Source organism: Salarias fasciatus, chromosome 1 (assembly GCF_902148845.1).
Source record: "Salarias fasciatus chromosome 1, fSalaFa1.1, whole genome shotgun sequence".
NCBI classification, from domain to species: Eukaryota; Metazoa; Chordata; class Actinopteri; order Blenniiformes; family Blenniidae; genus Salarias; species Salarias fasciatus.
Window position 1 is genome coordinate 12,373,106 of NC_043745.1, and position 17,396 is coordinate 12,390,501.

Genomic DNA, 17,396 nt, shown 5'->3' on the forward strand with positions numbered 1-17,396 from the left:
TTAGCTCTCATGCTAAGTGGAAGGGGAAATGAAAACCACTTGTTCATGCATCCAAACACATACTGTAGATTGGAATAGGACAAAGATTTATGTATTTCAAACTGTATGAAAGCAAAAACTAAAAAAAAAAAAATCTAGCAATGCGCTCTATCATACAATCACAACAGAGAAGTCAAGTTAAAGCAGCTGTTTGTCTGTCATGACTTTATATGTCACTTTTCTTAGTTTAATTAGCTAAATAAATCAAAACCATGATTCAAACAATGTGATCACAAACCACCAAGTTTAGCCATCCTTTTGTGAGTTACTTCATTCATGAGCACTGATTACTATAATGCAAAGGTCAAAAGTCATCTGATTAATGATCCAAGTGATTTGATTTTACTTTTTCCATCTTTAGAGTGAAGACACCATGCGAAGCCTCAGGACGTGTTTCATACACGAACGCATATTACCGGTACAATTTTTTTTTTTTTTTTTGCGTTTGTTTATCTAAACACCTGAACAGTTCATCCATCTGTAACACACGACAACAGCCAACCACACACACGTACTCACATTTAGAGCAGTTTAGAGTCACCAGTTAACATCAGGCACATAGCTCTGGATGGTCAGGGTTTTAGAAGACACAGAGAAAGCCCACATCCAGCAAGGGAGAACTTGCAAACTTCACTCAGAAAGGCCTGGTCCAGAAACTCACTATGAACAGAGTGCTAACAACCACATCACAGTGCAGTCTGACATTAGAGTTTATCTTATAAATGATATGTGTGCTTTGAAATGTGGCACTCTTTGTTTGAGCTTCTTGAAGGAGTCCCTCAAAAACAACGCAGCTTGGTGGTTTCACACTATTGAATAAGTGTCAACTGGCATATTCAGTTAGTTTTAGACAAAATGAGGGAACTCGTCCCATCATGGCCTCAGTTTTTTTGGTGAGATAATTTTATCTACATGATCAAAGCAACACCACATTTCCCCACCTCTGAACCGGCACCAGAAACCCCCATTATCGAGGCCTAGGTAAGATGATTTGAACGATATGTATGTATATGTTGTGAATAATTCAACAAAGCCTATATAATTCTAGACCCATGGGGATTGTGAAGACTTTGATACCAATCCATTAATGGGCCACCAGTGGTGGAAATGGGATTAGAAAAAACAAAAAACAAAAACAAATTCCTGCAGGATTTGTTTGACAAGGTGAGGTGACTGTCTGCCATTAAAGACCCTATACATTCTGTTGACTCAAAGAATTTCCCGTCTGACTTCTGACTTAGTGAGCCAGAGATGTCAGGTGAGGAACCTCCTTAGAATGTGAACCATAAACATGATTGGCAGGTGGAATATATGAATGATGGTTTGACACTTAAAAGGAACGCGGCGCATTGATGGATTGGGGTGATCCAGGTTGGATGTGGGCTGATTCTGACATTGTAAGATTAAAAATGGAGAAATTATTTACAACGCCATAAGTCTTTGCTTTCCCTGGTAGTAGCTCTAAAAAGGCGCCACAGTCTGGCATATGTTCATGTAAAAAATGGTGTACATGCGTGCACATGGATCTAGTTTTCACAAAACGATCTGGAGGATATTTTTCAAACATGGAGGACCAGTACAGGGGAAAGGAAATGTAGGTTATAAATAGGAATCAAAAGAACCCCCACAGTTTATTAGTAAGGGATGCCGAAGACACTGACATTTTTTAAAGTGGGAAAGCTTTTTGAGTATTTTACAAGACAGGTGAAAGAAACATGTGTGTTAAATCACTGCACCCGGCTCGCTTGGGTCAGCTCCATCATAAAAGAAGAGAGATTACAAAGGGAACTAATGAAGACACTGATCAAAGTCTCTAATGGTAATATGTAGCAGGTGGTTCGGACCTGCAGACCGCCCTCCCACTGCCACCACCACTCCATCCGTGAAAACCTCTCATGTATTTCACATGTGCTTTGATAGAGAACAATGGACAGAACATATTTCAGCACCGTTTCAGATGTTACGAGCAATCTGGTTCGACTCTCACAGAGGGCAACTGCGGGGTGATACACTGAAGGCAGCCGCGTCGAGGTGCATGTGCGTTTACGGTGCACTTTCATGGTCGGCGGTGGCGAGTTGAAAAGGGCTGACGTGCATGGCTGAAGCCCACACCGACAGAGGCGGGCACCTGGAGCCGAGATGCATGCTAGGGTTCAAAGAAGGTTGAACTGGAGCACGTTCAAAGCATGATTGCTATTTTTACACATAGACTGAGATGAAAGTGGTTCTGGTTTTGATTTGTGAAAAAGGGGAAGACATGGAATATAGTAGATGGAAACAAGCATTGGTTCTTATTAACATTTATATCATCTTTTTTTTTTGATTTCGCAAAATAGCACTAAAAGGCGCAAGTGGTGCAATGTATTTCATTTTGCATTCACATATTTTATTTGCACTTTGTTTTTATGGCACAGCCATTTTAAGGACAAACTCTGAAATCACTGATCTACAAACGTTCTGCTCTGCCTTTTGGCTATTTGAAACTCTACACCTGCGCAGGACCTGCGCAGCGCAACATCTGGAGCGTCCCAACGCTACTTCCGCCTCCACCTCGCAGCCGCGTTGGGATTTGTAGTTCTCACTGCACCCCTCTTCCTGTTTCACTCCACAGCCTCCCCGACAAATATCACTTTCCACAAAAAATCTCGACTGTCTGTCCCTCAGAGAGATGAAATAAAGAGACTTAAACGCGTTCGCTGTTTCTGTCACGGAAACGGGCGGAGGCGTCGCTCGTTCGTGCACTACAACGACCACCATCTCCCCGAATGAACGCGAGGCGAGTGTAAACACAACTCCAGGAACATGAAAAGATCGGGTGACAGTGAGGGGGAGAAGAGAAGAAAGGTATTGATGGCGTTTTTCTCCGGTTAGGTCGGGCATATTTGTCAGCCCTGTCGCTCGGTGAATGTCTGTCGCTCCGGATGCGGAGCCGCTGGCCGCATTTCGGAGGCTGTGGAGCCGCGGATGTCAGCGCATACCTCACCTTGCTTGTTTTCTTTATTGTGTTTTCCATTCCCTCCCCTTCACCTCCAGTCTGCCACAATGGAGAAAAACAATCATATTAAAAACAAAAAAATGTGTTTTTTTTTTCTCACGTAGATGTACGCTGCCCGCAGCTGTCAGGATTGTCAGCATCCCATATGTTAAGTGAGAAATACTGTATGAATCACAGCTGGCAGTGGGGAAACATTTAAAGTCACAATTATTTTATTAGGGGTTCGTCATTTATTAATTCAAAGAAACAATAAAACAGAGAAAGAGGGGAGGTTTGATTGTGCTGATATCCTGGCGTGGTGAATAATGCGTGAGGTAGTTGTTGAATGTGCTGCAGTAAGTACAAAACAGCTGAGTGTAACTTTAAAAACAAACGGTAAAGTTGGAGTGTAAGTGGGGTTTGGAAAGCTGCCAGCCCAGCAGCCTCCAGCTGCTCCAGGCTTCACTGCAGATGCAGCCCATAATGACTGATCGTCTGACGTACAGTCAAAATGACCTGATGAATGTGCAAAGTGTAGGAGCCCACTGGATCCAACGCTGCTTTGTACGGGGATGGGTGTGTTTCCATGCGTGTGCTGATGCACCGTCGAGCCGGGTTTCGTGCTGACCTGGGCTTAATCTGGCTTTTTAAGTTGCTGTGTAATCATAACTTCTGCGGTTTGTGGAGACGCCGAAGGAAGGGAAGGAATCAAGTCTTGTGTGCCTGGAGGCTGTTTCACCTTCAGTCATCTCCCTCACTGTCTGTCTGACTTGTCTGTCTGCCTCTCTGTCTGTTCCTGCTCTTATCTCCTGACTTGGACGCCGTCTGCTGCGGCACATGTGTTTGGATCATGTCAGACAGCAGTGAAACTATGTAGGACGTGGTTCCTCCTGTTTATGAAAGCAGCTATGGCGGCCAGATGAGCGGCTCAGAGAGAGAACTCATTCCAGCTGGCCCTCAGGCACTCAGGCAGCACGGCATGGACCTAATGGCTGAGCTTCCTTTCTCTTTAGATAAATAAAAGGATGAGCTAGAGAGGAATTGTAATTGCAAAATGACTGTATGACTGTTTTGCAGCCAAAGACGGAGCCACATGCATTTTGGCCACATTTCATAATATCAGCAATTGAATAATGACACAGTCATTATGTTAACTAATACCTTGGATATGAGGGTTGTCTTTTCCAGTAACTGGAGTCTGTTTCCAGTGCTGCACAAAGTGAGAGACGCACTGTGATGGGTGCACTGTCTTTCTGAGTTATGGAATGCAAGCTGCCTCAGATTAGTGCCAAATGAATACTCAGTCTCCATGGGAAAACCCACCCCAGCAAGACGCTGTAGCTAAGACAGGTGGACTGCTCTCCATGTACAGTATATATATTTTCAACTGGGATATAATATTATAGTTTTTTAAATGCATTAAGGACATAGCCACTCGATCACATTAGCTCTGAATTGGCATGATTATATGTTATTTATCGCTAAGGCTCATTTGAAACACTGGAGACATTATGAATTAAACAATCTCTAGATATTTTGACATACAATAAAGTTTGTTCCTCATAACAACATTCAACCTACTCTGTGCCCTAATAATTTGAAAAGTTTGGATTGTTGTTGTTGTTTTTTTATCAGTACTGTCATCACAGGATGAATTTGCACTTATAGTTTGGTGAGTGTGAAAACAGCTCTGACCCTGTTCCGTAACCCGATGTCCTTAATGCTGTGTTTGATGTGAGCTTGCCATTTGGACTGTGACGACAAGTATAAAGTGCTGTGCTGAAACAGGAAGTGTGTGTGTGTGTGTGTTTGTGTGTGTGTGTGTGTGTGTGTGTGTGTGTGTGTGTGTGTGTGTGTGTGTGTGTGTGTGTGTGTGTGTGTGTGTGTGTGTGTGTGTGTGTGTGTGTTTGTGCATGTGTGTGTGAGTGTGTGTGGAGAGAGAGAGTGCAGCAGGCTAAGTAATGATCACACAGGGTCACCAGATGTTGTGAGGTCCTGGTGCTAAGCTCAGCCCCATTGCTTAGATCAGCCTCATTGGTTTGCTCTGGTTGTGGCACCTAGTGCAAGCTGTTTAGGGTATTTAATTTCTAAACACTCATTAAAATGGTTTGTGTTTCCCCCGGCGATTCTGTTAAATTAACAACTAGCGAGGTAAAAGCTGATTATGTGGCCACACATCCAGACATGGTTAATCAATTCTCCCCCACAAAAATGTTAGCCAGTGAATTAGTGTAAAGGAAACGATTTATGGCGACTAATGCCGACGTCCTGTCATGTCAAGCCCGGTGTTTTACCAAGAGGGGGGTGTTGGATTCAGCACATTCAGCAACTTTGTGCTCTGCCGGCCATCTTTTTCTCTTGCTAAACCCAAGCTACATGCTGCTTGCTCTATTAATGAGCCAATGATGGAGAAATAATGTTCGGTGCTGACATAAAACATGGGTATGGATACCTAGGGCAGGGTATCACATAAGCTCCAGCAGAGCTAGATTTACACCTAGGCTCAGTGTAGAATGGCAGAAAGGCTAACACTCGGCATGGGGGCTCCCGCAGCTTCATCAGACCCCCGCCGGTTGAACTGTGGAAAAGCCAGGGCTCAGAAAAATACGGCTGTGGCAGATAATGATACCATTACACTAATGGAGCTGGCAAATGAAGGAGAACCCAGATGCCCTGCTTTATTACCAGAGGGGGTCATTTCCTCGCTGCATTCCTAATGGCCTGAGCACACAGTATTGATCAGGCTATCATTCTGCTAATCCTCTACAGAATTACTTATCGCGGGCTAGGTGTCGATCCGCCGAGAGCCCTGCGCTGGCCTTGCCGCTGGGCGGCCGCTACACGTCCAGTGGGGACCCACTGGGCCGCTCACCCGTTCATGATTTAGGGCCAAGCGGGGATGGCGTCTGGGAGGTCTTCAGCGGTGGGCTGGTTCGTTCAATGTAAAAAAAAAAAAAAAAGAGAGAAGGCAAATGAAGCTAACAGCTTTCATTTAATTAAGGAGCAGGCAATGATGTGGTTCCTCCCTCTTTATGGCCCCATTGGCCACTGCCGAGCAGGGGAAGCTGTGAGGTTATGTGTTGTTCTCGGTAATTGTGCTGCGCTGTAAATAAGAACGTCTGCCGTCAACGGTGGCAGCAGCATGTGTTGGCCTGGTTTGATTACAAAGTGTTCGACCTATAAGAGCTCCGCCTCAAGAATCCCTCCTGCAAAGTTATTTTCTCCAGCTGTGATTATGACAGAAAACAGATTGTTGAAACGGTCCGAGGTAGACATTATTTGAACGTGACAAAGAATGATCTCGCCCTGACCCATCGTCATTAAAGCCAAATGAATTGGACTGTTCTTAGCCCAGGGCACGTGACCCATCATATCCGTGGTCACTTTACTGGGCCCCTGTGTGTATCAGCATCCTCAGGGCCGTTGGAATCAGGCCATCTAAGCATCGGCAGACCTCTTTTGTCACCTCTGGCCTTGGCTAATCAAAGAGTTTACCTTAAGGGGGGCATTTAGCACTGTTTGTTAGTGCCACGCCAGTAGCCATGAAGACGTATTTATATATTTCCATCTGAAACAACCTGTCGTAGCTAGGGAAACGAGCTATTGATCCAGATATTTAGTCATTTCTTTCTGCGTGCACCATCAATATTGCGCATACATCCGTCCAGGCGTCCGTGTGAGAGTTGACCTCAGCCCCTGCCGCCATCTTTCACTCCCATTGGAGTTCAGTGATATACTATTCTGAAAAGTAAAATCAATGAATGAATATGAAGTTTTGGTATGTAATATAGCGCGGGCCCAAAGCCCCAGGTCCTTCATTGATCGGGTGCGTGAGCGTCGGAGGGGGCTGATTAGTCTGCTGCTGAGCTTTTCTTCTACACGTCTTTACCTTGTCTTGACTATTTGATCTTTGCTCATATATTTGGACTGAGGTGTTTACACATCAGAATGGTTTGTGAAGCCCTGAAATTAATTCAGCAGGAACACTAAAACTGTTTCAATGATTAGAGGAATCCGATACCAGCGCAGGAATGCTTGTGCCATTATGATTTTATTTAATAGCTTAATGGTAGAAGTTTAGTTTCAATCAAATTGTAGTGTGTTATTAGAGATGGAAACTAGGTCCTAGCTTCATAATTGTCATCGACGAAATAATTAATTATCGTTTAAATGTACATGTGATGAAATTATTGACTTCAGTGAAATCGAAGTGGAAATGTCTTTTCTCTTTTGGTCCTCTCCAGAAAAGTTGTAGAGCTCTGAGATATGTTGTTTTCTTCGTTTTGTTTCAATTCAATTGAAATTTGGCACAAGTGTTCCTGTACTCTTACCCAAAGATAAATTCATTAGTGATTGAAAACTGAAAGTCGAAGGTAACATCAGGATTCTCATTAATTCAGGAAGAGATTTGTGCGACATTTCCAGTGATTTTCTTGGACATTGGCACATCAGCTGATGCCCACTGAAAAATGAACTCCCTGGATTTTTTAGTCAAAGGTCAAGGTCACAACAATGACACACATGTCTTACTTTTTTTAATGAATTGTTTCCATTCACTGTACATTCCTGCCCTGCAAATTCAAAAATGACATTTATAAATACGAAAGAAAAGTGTTTTTATGGGAAAAACCCTAATTTTTGCAAATAACTAATTAAAAAAAGTCACCCATTTACTTTATACCATGTCCAAAAACATCAAAATAGACATGCTAGTTAAAAGACATGATCTGTTTGCATCTGTCCGAATTTTAATGTTATCACATATTGTATATTTACCTGGTATCCCACAGACTTACTCTAAAGAGTTTTTAGAAAACACTGTCATTTAAGCATTTAATGTTCACTTGTGCTCAAGGACAAACTCATCGCATTTTGGTTAGCAAAGGTCAAAGTCAGTAAGATTTAGTTGGTTCTTGGGGTCTGTTTTGACAAAAATTTGGCGATACAATATGTATGACGATACGGGGGCAACAGTATGATATATTGCAACATATTTCAGTGCTGTTGGCATGACGATATAGTGAAATAAATATATTGAATGAAATTGATACTGTGCTTCTGAAGATCGACACAGTATCATGACACAAAATATTGCAATATTTCCAGTACCTCCAGTTAGTTCCATTCTTTTGAATAAAATATGTCAGGAAAGTCACGTCAACACTTTCAAAATGTCATTATTTTTTAACTTTCTTGACGACTGCCCTTTGTTTAGCGAGCCTGGATTGACATTCTAGTTTTCACAAGTTTATGATGAAAGAAAAGTTGGACAGCTCTACTTGCTCTTGTTGTTCCGCTGACAGCTTTTGGAGGGTTGTAAACTCACTGAAAATGCCACGCTTGTTTGCACCAGGTGGTGCCACCTTGTTGTTCACCTTGTCATGAGGGAATGTTTCCACTGCCCAGACATTCAGCCGATGGAGTTGGGGTCATGTCCATGCCGCATGCCAAATAAGTTTTCATATGCTACATTCTTTGTAGCTCAGACTGCCACCTCTCCCAACATGGCAACCTGATCCGATGTGTTTTTCCTGCTGCACATATCCTTAAAACAGCTTTCTGCTTTTTGCAATGCTTTCTAATTCTCTTTGTGGTGCTAAACACTGTTATTTTGTTTGTGACTCTGGAACAGTGAACCACTGGGCTTGTACTCCACTGGCGGAAACCCTGGTTTTCTCCTGATTACATGCTGTTATCATTCTGTGTCTGAAAAATACAATCTGAACAAGTTTCTTGTCATTGCCATCTACTTACCCAAGGCAGCGCGAATCATTTTTCACCTACATGCAGTCACGCTTATTTAGTTTCCTCTGGAGAATCCTGGCTGCCATACTTTTACAGCTTTCCACCCAAATCGATGATAGCATGCTTGCTTCAAAATTGTAAACTGCTTACTATACGTGCCGGTTCTTAGCCTGCTGTTTTAGCATTTACCTCCCAGATTGTTTTCTCCTATGGAAGCTGTCAGTGGGACTGTCCAAACAGCCCCTGACAGCTCGCATGTTTGACAGCCCCTACTGAGCACCTCATATTAGTGTTGAGGCATTAGCCAAAGATGTCAGCGCGCTCGCAAACAAGGCCGCAACGTGGCTCATGAAAACTGTCCGACCAGATCAGCCGTCAGATTCAATGAGATTACATCGAGTGTGACCTGCCCACGAGGGTTCATCTGTCATGCATGTGTCCCGTCACAAGAGAGACATAGAATAATCAGTCCAATCAATAGATGGTGGTGGCTCATTGGACTTGTGCTGAATAAACATGGGAGTGACCCTCTCACCTCATACACTGAGGCTACAGCCTCCAGGGGGTTCATTAGCCACAGAAGGCTATGATCCAAGCAAGTCGTTATTTTCTGTTTCTGTTTTTTTTTTTTTTTTTTTTTTTTTTTTGGGTGTGTGCATGTGTTGTGTATTGGGCTTTGACAAGTGTATTCTTTGAATTTTGAGCGGTGTGTGTGTGTGTGTGTAGGACATTGTATGTGTGTTGCGGTTACTGTTAAAAGAAAGAGTGATAAAATTCTTCAATAGGCACCACAGATGCTGGAAAGATTAACAATCGCAAAGGTAATATTGAATCAGTCGGAGTCTCGGAGTACATCCTGTCTGCCCGGCGGTTGGTAATTTTAGCTCGCGCCAATAAAAATCATTTCACCATTCAAAGCCACCTGCACTGGACAAAGCAGTGCTCATGCTGTTTATTTGTGAATTTATTTTCCTTTGTAATGACTCACCTTTCCCCACAAAATAAATGTGCCTACTGCTGGAGCGTTGCACCACATCTGGTTCCAATGGCGAGTCCAAAACCCTCTATTCACAAAAGCTGCTGGAGGCCAGGTTCACAAGGCGCCGTAAATAGTAACCGTTAATTTGTACATCATAAGTTCTCTTCCATAAACGCGGGCCATGAAAGTGTGTTAAAATACCTGGAATTCAGCTGGTTGCTTTGTAGAGGCTCAGCAGAGGAAGCACCTCGTTGAAGCAACGCCAGACTTCAGCGGGGATATTCACCGCTCCAGCTGGAGGTGCCCTTGGACTCCTCTGTGAACCACCATTAACAAAACCCCGCAGGTAATTTGTTCCTGTTAAAGCAAACAAAATGTTGTTTATTAGTTTATTACTGTTACTTTATAGGGAGTGTATGTTAATAATGGTGTCAAGTTTACAGTTTTGTTTTCTTTTTAAGAGAAAAAGAGGGAAAGGAAAAAAACCTTACAGAAAAAGTCTTTCAGTTAAACACATTGTGGCATTTAACAGATTTTTTTTACATTTTCTGAAAGGCAAATCAACATTCGTCTTATTATTCTACTCTTTTGGTACTGGAAATATGCATTCACTCCTAATACTGCATTGATAACTGTTGTATAAACAACACCAAGGTTATGATTGTTTAAGAGAAGTGAAATCTTTTTTGTGATCAATAGATATTGTCAGGCATAAAGCAAAATAGATTTTTACAAAAAGAAAGTGCTTGTTCACTGGTGTTGCAAGGTGTTTGACATCTATAGCTCCTGGCACAACATGGATAGGATTGTTATTTGAGCATAAAGTGCAGCTGTCTGATTGATTGGAGCGCAAACTCATATAATTCCGCATTTCAGCATAGTTGATGCTCCAGACCTGATTATGAACCAGGTTTTGGTGTTTCATAATTTCAGACATAAACACATTATGTTTAAAACATGAAAAAAAAACTTTATGCTGAAATCAGAACTTTCGTTAGCACAGGAAGTTTTGTCGCTGGTGGTATTTAACCGTCCATGAGGATATTTACATTTCGATCCAGTAGTCTCCACTGTCGTGATTTGGACATTGAACTTGTACCTCTTCTTTCTTATCTTGGATTCTTTTGGTAGCCGCCTTCACCTCGGGCATCTGCGCTGCCTCCCAGTCTGAAGGTGTCCTGGTTATTCTGGATTCGCCTCTGTGGAGCTTTTTGTATTGCTCGTTCCAGCATTTACTCTGCATCAAGTCTTTGAGAAGTGTCTGCTCACTTCAGGTGGTCTGTTCATGTCTCAGTGATTCCTGCTCTGAAGCCCCCCGTGTGTTTTTTTCTTCATCAGTCTAACTTTTCCTTGCATATGCGAGGGAGCCAACGACAGCTTGACTGGCATGCTGTCAGCCAGGCGATGCCTTTCCAACGACGGAGCATCAGCCCTTTCCTGAGAGCTCGTATGTGCGGGTGTGTGTTGAGGAAAAAGTGTGTGTGGGGGGGTGGTGGTGGTGGTGGTGGTTTTGTCAGGACGTGACCGGCACACTTTGCATGTTCTCCTCGAGACAGGTGCTCCTGGGCGAGCACTGGTGCATGACAGTTGCCTTTCATCGCTGTCTTCTCTACACTTAACCCCTGACCGGGCCTCCTCCCTCCTTCCCCTGCCTTCTCATCCTCTTCATTTCTCTCTTCCCTTTTTTTTTTTCCACCACGTCTGACCTCTTCTCGCGGCGCTTCCCCCGGCCGTCCTGAGTGACGGACTGCGAAGGCTGGTAGGCGGCTTTGTATGAGGAGGTGGTGTGGTGCGGCAGGCTTGTCACAAGCCCAACACTGTCAGGCCTCGAAAAATCCAGCTGTCCAGACCCAACCGCACACGCACACACACACACACACACACACACACACACTCGCGCCCACGCCCCAACTTTTTTGTTCAGCAGTCCGTAATTCCATCCACCGGTGCTGTCAAGCACTTGATCAAACGTGCATAAAGAATGGAGCCCCTTGGCTGAATCTCATCTTCTCCCTTCCTATCATAATGTAGGCAGATTTTCCCTCCTCTGCCTGTTTCTCCAGCTCTGTTTATTCAGATGAGCCTGACTGGGGGGCAGTGGGTCACATCCACTTGCCTGGCTAAAACGATCCTGAATTGAGGGTTGTCTCCAGTGAGATGGAGAGAGAAAAAACACGAGGAGGGGTTAGGAAGGGCTGCTGAGTGGTCATGTCAGGGGCTGTTTTCGATGGAGGTGGGGGAGTGGAGGGTGGCGCTGGCGTGTCTGTGTGTGTGTGTGTGTGTGTCTGTGCACGCCGTGGCAGGGGGTAGGGGTTGGAGTGTTTGAGGGTTCACTTGTCAACCTCTGTGTCATGCTTGCCCCGGCCCTGTTATGTAGAGGGCATCCACTGTCATTTGTTGCAGGACTGTCTGAAGTGGAGTGAGCCGCAGGAGCATGAGAAGCAGTCGGCGCACGGCGAGCTCTGAGGTGCCTCCACCTTCATTTAAATGTACAAACTGTTACACTGCAGGAACTAATCCTTTATTAGTTTGACACCCTAAAGTTTATGTCTTATCTTGCTCGTTGAGCGCAGGTTGGTTTTAGAAGTTTGCCTTTTAATCGCCATCATTATTGTGTTGTTTTGGTGGTTTTTTTTTTTCCAAGATGGAGACTGATCCTAATGTCTCCCCGCAGCACGGTTAGCATTGTGTTGTTCTTCTCTTTGTTCTTTGAGCGTCATCACGTTAAGTGAAGTTTGTGGATTAAAGTCATTGTCTAAGCCAACTTCTGGGGAAGACATACACAGTTTAAGCTTCTTGCACTTTCAAGTTTTTGTTATTTTTTTTAAGTTTATCCTAGTGTGAGTTGTCGCTGTAGGTGTACGTGCGCGCTTCATCTGACGTACATCTCCCACATTCATTCAAGTGAGGGGAGAAAAAAAAAAGGCAAATGGTTAAGACTCCCTAAACTTGTTGTCGGAGTGTCAGCGAAGACGTGAGCGCCGCGCACAACGTGAGCTTAATCCAACAACAGCCCGTCTTGCCGTACTGTACGCCCCGCTATCTGCCAGCTGAGTGGACCCCTTCCTCGCCACAAAAAAAAAAAAAAAAAAAGGGAAAAGAAAAACCCATTGTCATGTATGGCGGGGTGGAAGGGGGGGGGGCATTGTCACATGTGAGATGGACTCATGTAAATGCGGTGACAGGCGCGTGTCTCGGCTGACTGACAGCACAGAGGGATTGGGCTAATCTGAGTGACTGATTTGAGGCGCGCGGCGGCTCGCCTGTCCCCATAACTCCTGAGAAATAGACAGCTTCGGCGGAGTTATCTGTGTTTGTAAGTCCTTCTGCTGCGCCGGGATGACAATAGGGATTAGTGCCAAGGTTCTTTAAACTGTTTTTTTTTTTTTTAATATTTTATTTTTGGGAGGGGTGGGAGAAAAGAGGGGGGGACTCTTATCGGTGTCTCGGCAGGATGCTGCCGCAGCCAGTTTTCCTTGACTGTCAATTAAAGAGAGGATCATTAACTTCAAGGGTATAAATGTTCTAACACTGGTATTACGTTTGGAAGCTAAGTCGCTGACAGATGTTCCAACTTTAATTCTCCACTTGTTTTTTTGTCCTTTAATTAATTTATGTATCACTCTTCGGGTTTTAAATATTTTTTTCCCCCTGTCTGCTCTTTGTTAGCCTGTAATCTCAGTTACCATGGTAGTCGCAAAGACGATTGGGCCTTGTCACTCGCCTGTGTTTCTTAGGAGGTTCAATCTGCTAATGTATTCAATATCATTCAAACTGAAAGGTAAACAGTATCTAATGGTGTGTGTGTGTGTGTGTGTGCGTGCATGTGTGTGTGTTCCCTGCGATGCCTCCGTGCAGCCAGGAGGCGCCGGGGCGGGAGGAGAACGGCGAATCTGCCTCCGGTGCTTCCGGCTCGTCTCCAGGCCGGCCGGCTCCTTTTTTGGATGACGCCGGATAAAAACAAAACGAGAGCGCAGCTTGTATCTGTGTACATGTGTGGTTCTTTGCGAGGTAAACAAAAGCTAGTGTACTACTTTGGGGTTTTTCTTTCGGGAGCTTTGTCGGCAGGTTGTGAAGCATGAGTGTGACAGCTGCGGCTGAGATTCTCCGGCGCCGGGCTGCGGCGGAGGCACGTATAAGGTGTGTGGTGTAGGTAGCCGCACGGAGAACGAAAGAAAGAAAGAAAGAAAGAAAACGTGAAGGAGGGGATACGTTAAGGGGAGTGGGATAGAGAGGAGTAGGCGCCAGAGACTCCTAATGGGCAAACTCTCTTCATCCACAGCCACTGCCGTCACCACCGCCACCCTCTTCTTTTATGACAGCTCCTTCCCTTTGTTCTCCACGTCGGCCCACTCTCTGCTGGGGATTCGTGACAAGTTTTCGCGGGCTGATCAAACGCCGCAGTGACACCTGATTAGGATATAGCGCATGTTTACAGTCTTGCATGGCGAGGACCCCCCTCACCCACCACCAACCTCCTCAGACAACAAGGGAGACTTCACCTTGACTAATTAAATTTGCACCTGCAATGCCAGCTGTGACAGCCACTGCAGGGCTGCATTTATTTATGTCACTCCATACATACTTCCTGTGACGTTTATGGAGGCTGAGTTTGCACCAGCTCATCTGTTTTTCCTCTCAGTGTGGGTTTCTCCAATAGCCGCCTTTATTGTGTTTATATCTGTGGAGGAGGTGGGGTGGAGGCGGGTGATCGTACCCGCCGATGCGGAGCCGCTGTAGATTCAAGATTGTAGCGCTGGAGAGGGAGGGCTGCATGTACTAAATATCTAAATTTATGCAAATATACAGTATGCTGTGCGTGTAATATCACAGCTTTCAAAATTGCTTGTGACACGTAAACATATTTTCATTTGCACATTTTTGCAGCATTGGGTTTTCGCCTCTGATTTAGTGATGCGTTTTTGTCGGTTTTGCATAATATGCCGCTCTTTGTGAACGTACAGTTAGATGCAAATTTTTAAACATTTGTCATGATACAGGTTTGTGGGGAAAAAAAACAACATTATTTTATGAAAAAAATCAAATAGGAGATGCATAATGAGATTTTTATTTTAAATCAACAATATACACTGAAAAAAATCATTAAGTTAAAATGACAGAATTGTTAAGTGTGAGAGTGTGTCAGTAAAGCAAACATGTTTTGATAAAAAACTGATTTTATGCAAGTTGTATGTAAGAAAGCTTTTATTTGAAATAATAGAGGTAGTTGCAATTTCTTTAACCGGTTTTGTGTGCCACTTAGTTCCAAAGAAATGCCCTTTTTTCACCAGTTTGGACAAAATGAAACATATTTTCACAGCTATAGCCAGACATAGTTATTACTGGTCAAGCTGACTCCCACAGGATCCCAAAACAACCTTGAGACCAACTTGAAAATATCCTGTGGCTGAATTTCCATCAAATTTTGAATTTCTGTTGGTTGTTTTTTGGAATTTTAATGATTTTTTTTCTTTAATATTTTTTACATCATTTTGAACATCACACATTATAATAACTATTAAAAACAAACCCCTGCGCTTTTTAAGAGTGATCAGCTGAAACATATTGATTTGAAAAATACATGAAAAAATGCTTGATCAATTTAAGTTGTGTCATGTTTTGCACAGCGTTAAGCCTCAGATAATCTGATGACATGCCAGTTAAATTAAATCTCCTCTTGTTGTGTCCTGACGAGTTTAGATGTTATTCTGAATTGCCCTTCGCTCCCTTGTTTAAAATAATGTGATTTGTTCTTGGCTGCGGCGTGTGTGTGTGTGTGTGTGTGTGTGTGTGTGTGTGTGTTTAATCACTCATTAACTTGTGCACATATTGCATGTGCGCCTGTACATGATCTGCCTTTCAGGGCCTGCGTGCGTGTGTATCTATCTAAATCAGTGTTGAGAGTGTAAAAGGCCACAGCTGAAGTGAGCAGGACATCAGTCACCCGGCAGCAGGAGACAGGGCCCGGTAATTTGTGGCTCTGCCCCCTCTCTTCTCTCTCCATCCCTGTCTCTCTTTCGCTCTCACTCTTGATCTCTCTCTCTCTCTCCCCTCTCTCACCACAACGACCCCCCCCCCCCCCCCCCCCCCCCCCTCCAAAGCTGCCTCCCCAGCCTCAAATTGACCAGGCTCGACTGCTGGTCATGCTGTATTACATGGGTTAGATGAAGTAATTATTTCTAGGCCACTGACTACAAGCAAGATTAATAGTTTTTGAAACGGCCATAATGGAGGGCTGACCCGCCGTGACATAAGCATTATTTCAAGCTCACCTCCACTCTCATCCCTCTCACCTCTGGGCACCAGCGGAGTGTGATTTATACCTGGGCTAATGAGGGGAGGGGACCTCGGCGCCCCGGGCCGCCGGCCTATCAGTGCAGTGTTACTGGGTGCTCACAGTGAGGCCGGTCCACTGCGACCAGTAATCAGAATACTTCATTTTGTATCTGTTTATATCAACTGATCACGTTCTGGAAGTTTGCATCAGAGAAGATCGGTGCCTCCTTTAAAACGTTTCCTGTTTGTACTTAATCGCGCGGTCCTGTGCCGATTCATGTGCGCACCGCCTCTCACCCCTGATGCTCAGTCGCCGGGAAGATCAGAGGAGCCGGAAAGTTGTCACTAGGTGGCACTTGGACATCATGTTATCAGATGCGGTCTCTCCCCCTCACTCCATCAGCCGTCTCTCCCTCTCTTCCTCCCCCCTCTGTGCTAAGTACACCTCAGATGTCAGGGTGTTTTATTTTTATTGGATGAGGGCAGTGTGTAATGCATTCACCTCCGTTCCAGCCAGCTGTTAAATGCCCCGGAACATGGCTTGGCTAGGCTCCGCCCCGTTAACCCCTCTGATTGGCTGTAATAATTAGCAGAAGTGAACAGTAACTGTGGCGCCCGGTGAGGGTTTGGGACAGCTTGCGACGCCTTGATACCTACGTGAGAGCGGCTTCAGTAACTTAGGTCCGGCCAAATTTCCCCTCCTCCCCCTCACTTCCCGGCCGGGGTGTAACCTGGCTTTAATATTAACCCTTTAACTTGAACACATGCCTGTAGCGTGGCATCAGCAATTACATTTTCAAATGGCTGGGTTTGTGAACCTCGAGGATGTTAATCTGTCACCATTCAGGCTACCGGGAAGAGTGAAAAGAGGATTAAGCCATTCAGTTCCTGGTAGAATATTTCCCTTTGTTCAGAATGAGTGAAGGGAAAATAAATAAAGAAATGAGGCGGCTTCTCAAGCAAGACAAGTGCTGTCTGCTATACTTCAGGATTTGGCTAATGCCATTATTGCAAACTTACTGGCTTCATGACTCCAGGAAGACAGACTGACTGTAGTGTAAACAGCCAGAAATGTAATGTAGCCTTTAATTTAATATTAATCTGAGGTCACATCATAATGCCAGCTTATGTGGGTCAAGAACTACATGAGACGGCATTAGGCCTGTCCTAGATGTCCAGCCCACATCTGTTTTACGCCATATGTTTTTTTTTTTTTTTTTTTTAGTGGCTAAGATGATTGTCTGGATTTAACCTAACACCATTGCTCTGGCTTGTAAATAATACCTTGTAGTAAGAAAATCAGTTTTTTGCTAAATAACGTCAACTGATAATTCGAGAGGTTATTCCAGTTGTTTGTGGAAAACCTTCAATCATTTGATGCAC

General features: G+C 44.2%; 1 protein-coding gene across 1 annotated transcript in view; it reads left to right on the forward strand.

The window, feature by feature from the left end:
• The first annotated feature begins 1,290 nt into the window (after positions 1 to 1,290).
• The window catches only part of fto (FTO alpha-ketoglutarate dependent dioxygenase), a 128,274-nt gene continuing 112,168 nt past the window's right edge, over positions 1,291 to 17,396 (forward strand). The window contains exons 1-2 of the mRNA XM_030094142.1: positions 1,291 to 1,297; positions 2,816 to 2,883. Of these exons, the coding sequence (XP_029950002.1) occupies positions 1,291 to 1,297; positions 2,816 to 2,883 (75 nt within the window). The remainder of the gene's footprint in view (positions 1,298 to 2,815; positions 2,884 to 17,396) is intronic.